This window comes from Zingiber officinale, chromosome 6A (assembly GCF_018446385.1).
Source record: "Zingiber officinale cultivar Zhangliang chromosome 6A, Zo_v1.1, whole genome shotgun sequence".
In the NCBI taxonomy this organism is placed as follows: Eukaryota; Viridiplantae; Streptophyta; class Magnoliopsida; order Zingiberales; family Zingiberaceae; genus Zingiber; species Zingiber officinale.
The window spans coordinates 128,968,482-128,973,025 of record NC_055997.1 but is presented as its reverse complement, the minus strand read 5'-3'; the positions used below and the strand labels follow the sequence as shown (position 1 = coordinate 128,973,025).

The window sequence follows — 4,544 nt, the reverse complement described above, 5'->3', positions numbered from 1 at the left end:
GCAGCCTTCTTCCTAGGAGCTGTTTGTGTTCCTAAAAGTAGATATGGGCAATTCAGTTGATGAGGATCACACTGGCAATGGCAACACCAGAACCATAATCTAACTAAAATCTAAAAGAGCAGTACCGATGAATGAACTTAATGGCCTGAGAATAAAATTGTGTTTAGTTGCAACGAATCTATTCCAAAACTGAGAAGAGTTTAATTTTCAGAGAAGCTTGGTCAAGAGGAACATTATAAAGATGCCTAAACTGAGAAAAAGGAAAACACAGTTGTTTTCCTCGTGTTTCTTCTATCTGACGATGTGAACTTGGTTGACATTTTATGACGAAGCACATTGATCTTTATTACTAAACATGTGCATTCAGCTATGGCTGCTAGGTCCGTAATGTCCATGAAAATTTCTTCATGATGCTTAATAAATCCATAACTGAGAAGGAAATATAGATCGTTGACTTGTTCTTAATTGGTTGCTTGAGAATTAGGCAGTCTTTGTTTCGGGTTCATGTTATGTAAAACAAGTTCACTGAGATATATATAATCGAAAATACATAGGAAGGAAGGAAGGAAGGTATCCACACTGATATATGATAGATAGAACACAACATAAATAACAAAGCACTAAGGCAGGCATATTTTGTAGGAGGAGAAGCTAAAAGAAACTACGATCATTCTTCTGAAACTTGTGGGATCTTAAATCCGAGCCACGGCGACTGTCGAATCAGTTCACTGCAGCAGCAGTTTAAGACCATTCGAGAAGTGAACCTGAAACTCATCCATCTCAGTCTTAGGCGACACCAGACCGATCTCGACTCCACCGCTCTTATCTCTGCTCTCCGACACCGAAATGGCTCCTCCCCGCATTATCGACGGCATGTCCACCTTCACCGGCCTTCCCCACCCGAAATCCACCTCGTAAACCTTGAAACCCGGTGACCCCGCAACTCTCAGCGGCCTCTGCAGCGCGATCGCCTGGTAATTCTCATGCCACTTGTCTGCGTCCTTCAGCGGATCCTCCTTAAACTGTTCGATGGCTTCCCCAATGAGTCGAGCAGCCGCCGCCACCCCATCTTCTCCCGCGAGGTTGATGGCCTTCGCATGGGTGAAGTTGGCGCCGATGCAGTTGCCGAAGTACTCCGCCGGCAGCGGCGGCTGAATCCGCCCCCTGCAGTTTCCGGGGAACACCATGTGCACAGGTGTGTCCGCGTTGTGCCCTCGCGCTTTGACGAGGGAAACCCACGCGTAAGCGTAGGTCGCTACGATGTTGGAGCATCGGAAAGCGGAGTTGTTCACTTTAGAGGAAACCATCTCCTTTAGCTTCCGGAGGTCGTCGGCGGTGAGCGTCACCGTGCCGATGACCGCGTCAGGCGGCGCGAATTGGACCATCATAGATCCCATGTTCTGAGCGTTGGCGGCAAGGCTGCTGAAAAACTTGGAATACGCGTCATTAAGGTCCGGAACTGAGCTCCGGTCGAAGGAGGGCGGCGCCGGCGCCTCCTTCTCGCATCCGGAAGCTCTACAAGCCCACGACGACAGGAACCGGGTGGAGCTTGAGCCGTCGCAGGCAGAGTGGTGGACGGTGACGGACAAAGCCAAGCCTCTGTTTGGGAACAGAGTCACCTGCACCGCCATCACCGGCCTTTGGCCATCGTCTGTGGGCTCCGGCAGCTGGGCAATTAAGGGTTGTATCCTGGTGTATTCGCGTGGGTTGCTTCTTGAGAGGTCGTCAAAGTCTCCGTCGTGCTCGGCGACGGCGAAGGGAACAGAGTCGTCCTCGGCGTAGCGGATCTCGAACTGGTTGTGGCTCCCAGGAGTAGGGCGGATTTTTCCGGCGAGGGGGTAGAAGTCTTGGAGGGCGAGGGAGAGAGCGGACTTGAGGGTGGAGAGGTGGGAGTCGATGAAGTGGGAGGTGGAGTAGGGGAAAGAATAGAAGAAAACACGTTGCACTGGCCCGGCGTAGAGAAAGATCATGTCGAAAAAGGTGAGGGGGAGGGAGGATTCTGGCACCGATCCCGGCGGAGGAGCGACGCGAGAGGTCTCGAGGACTCGGAATTCCGTTGGCGGCGACAGCATTTTAGAAATGGAATCGAAGATGAAGCTTGATTGGTGAGCTGGTGAAGAAGACCTTTCCATGGCCGGCGACATCATCATTTATAGGCGATGCTGCTCTTCTATTTTCTTTCTTTTTTAATCAGGTTTATTTTTATTATTTTTTAGTTTTGTTATAATTTTAATTTTTTTATCAGGTTTGTTATTATTTTTTTTCTTTAAAATTTTGTTAATGAAATAATGTTTTTTTTATTTAAAATATGTTTTTATCTCGTCAGTTGCCGACTTCCCGAATGTATCTTCGTCTTTATCACTCTCAATATTCAATTTGATCTTCATTATCTTTCAATTTTGAGAAACTCTTAACATTTACTATCTTTTAATATGAGACGTAAGATAATCATTATTAACTTTTTTTCCCGAGAATAATAAAATGAAGATGTGATGGATTATAAAAACGAAATCTTTAATTTGGTTTAACTTTGACTATAGAAAAAAATAAAGATAAAAATAAATCTATTCCTATCGTTTTTTATATATTTTTAAAAATACTTATGATATTGTTCGAAAGTCAATAAGATAGAAAAATAGGAATATGACATTCCTATTAATTATATATAGATTTTGCTTTGACCTATAACACAAATAATGTCAGTGCCGAGGTAGTAAAGGGGTTTCCGGCGTTGGCCCTCTGACGTTCAAGTCAGCCACCGACGTTGATATAGAAGGCGGAGCAACAACAACAATGAACGATAGCACAAGTAGTGTCTATTGTGTACCTCCGCCGATGCTTGGACCCACTCTTTATATAGAGCTCCTGTAGCGCGCATGCATGCTTCCTCAGGCGGACATGCTTCTCGAAAATTTTCCTAAAAGACTTATCAATAAAGTGTCTCTGACACAATATCTTAATGAGCCGAGCATATTTCTGACGTGACAGTGGAAGCTTCCGCCATACGATTTTCCTATTGCCCATGTCAGATGTTAACGACACTAACTCCTAAAAGGATATCGAGAGATAGCACAATGAGTCTGTTGCTGGGCCGAGCGGGTTAGTCGTTCGGCTGAGACTTTGCTGCTCCTATGTACCAGCTACTCGGTAAGGACTTCGTTGCATGTGTTGCGTCCACTCGACCGACACTCCCCTGTGCTTGTGCCACGTCCGCTCGGCCGAAGTTCCGCTCTGCCAATGTCGAGTCCTGCTGCCTGGCCGAGCGGGGTAGCTGCTTGGTCTGGCTTCTGCATATCGTCTCCTCCTCCGTCTAACATCCAATACTCCACTGAGCGTCGGTCATTCGACACCTCCCCGTGTCAAAAGCGGGATTGGACCGGAACCTTCTCCCGGTCAGGGCATGAATGCTCGACCGGTCGATTACATCTGAGTGTTGACCTGATCACCCGACCGACCGATGATATCTTAGCGTTGACCGCCTTGACCTTGACCTCCACTGTGGCAACTATCCTCCACAGGGTGGGGTCCCTCCTTACCACCGCATCACATGCCTCATCCTCAAGTCTAGTCGAAGGAGGCTGCAAGTCCGACTGACTAGACAAAATTGTCAATGAAGCTTTCCACCCGATCGATTTCGACACTCCTTGGCCTCTGATCGGACTAACGTGGCCCAACGGTCGACTATGTGACTTCTCTTTGCCAGTTGGCCTATTGAAGATTGTCGTTCGGCCATAGGTCTACTCCCTTAAGATGATCGACACAACGAACATTCATACTTGGAAATCTTTTTTTGGGCTTTTTTGAGTGAGCGCGATCCAAGCTGACGTCGACTATATTTTTGGGAGATCGTGCAAATCCCGACTCCTGATGGCTGAGCATGCCCCATGCTTCCTTAATTGTCTCCATTAAATGTCGACCTGTGACGAGGCGTCATGTGTCTTGCTCGCTGCCATTGCATGCTTAACGTGATAGGCGGATATCCACTAGCGATGTGACGTTTGGCGTTTAGAATTCAACGGTCTGATTTCCACCTGGGTTTCCGCGACCTAGATCGGACGGCTCCGGCGGTCAGCTCCGAGGCTTATAGCCAGTGCGCGTCACTTCTCCTCCTTCGCATCCTCGTATTCGAGCTCTTCGACGATAACTCCCGTGCTCGTTTTTTAGTGACTTCCTCCGGCGACATTTTGTCCTTGCTCTTCCATGATTTTCTTCTTCCGTTGTTCTCCAGCGACACCCCTGTAAGCTTCTCTCCCTTCCAATCGCATCTTTTCGCTCTCCTTTGCGTTTTTGCGATGACAAGTTCCTTACAGCCTCCCGCCGGCGTCCCTAGGCCTTGGTACACCTCTACTGAGTCCATGTTTGACGCCGGTGATGTTGAAGCCTAACAACCACCTTTGAGTTCCCTTCCAAATATAAAGTTGTTCTTCCTTCTCCTTCCGATCGGCTAAATTCTCCGCCGCCCGGCTGTCTTTGTTTCTTTAGGAATTAGTTTACCGCCGGTCTGCGATTTCCTATTCATCCCTTTTTTCCCGTTGTATGTAAAT

The 4,544-nt window shown here is 47.6% G+C and overlaps 1 protein-coding gene across 1 annotated transcript; it reads right to left on the bottom strand.

Moving 5' to 3' along the window:
• Window positions 1-531: 531 nt before the first annotated feature.
• Window positions 532-2,233, bottom strand: LOC121994406 (phenolic glucoside malonyltransferase 2-like). Its single transcript, XM_042548452.1, has one exon. The coding sequence runs from the start codon at window positions 2,148-2,150 to the stop codon at window positions 726-728; it is 1,425 nt and encodes a 474-aa protein (XP_042404386.1). The 5' UTR covers window positions 2,151-2,233; the 3' UTR covers window positions 532-725.
• Window positions 2,234-4,544: the final 2,311 nt, after the last annotated feature.

Bases quoted from the DNA above. Each gene is read 5' to 3' on its own strand.
- LOC121994406 (XM_042548452.1), bottom strand. From the start codon at position 2,150: ATGATGATGTCGCCGGCCATGGAAAGGTCTTCTTCACCAGCTCACCAA.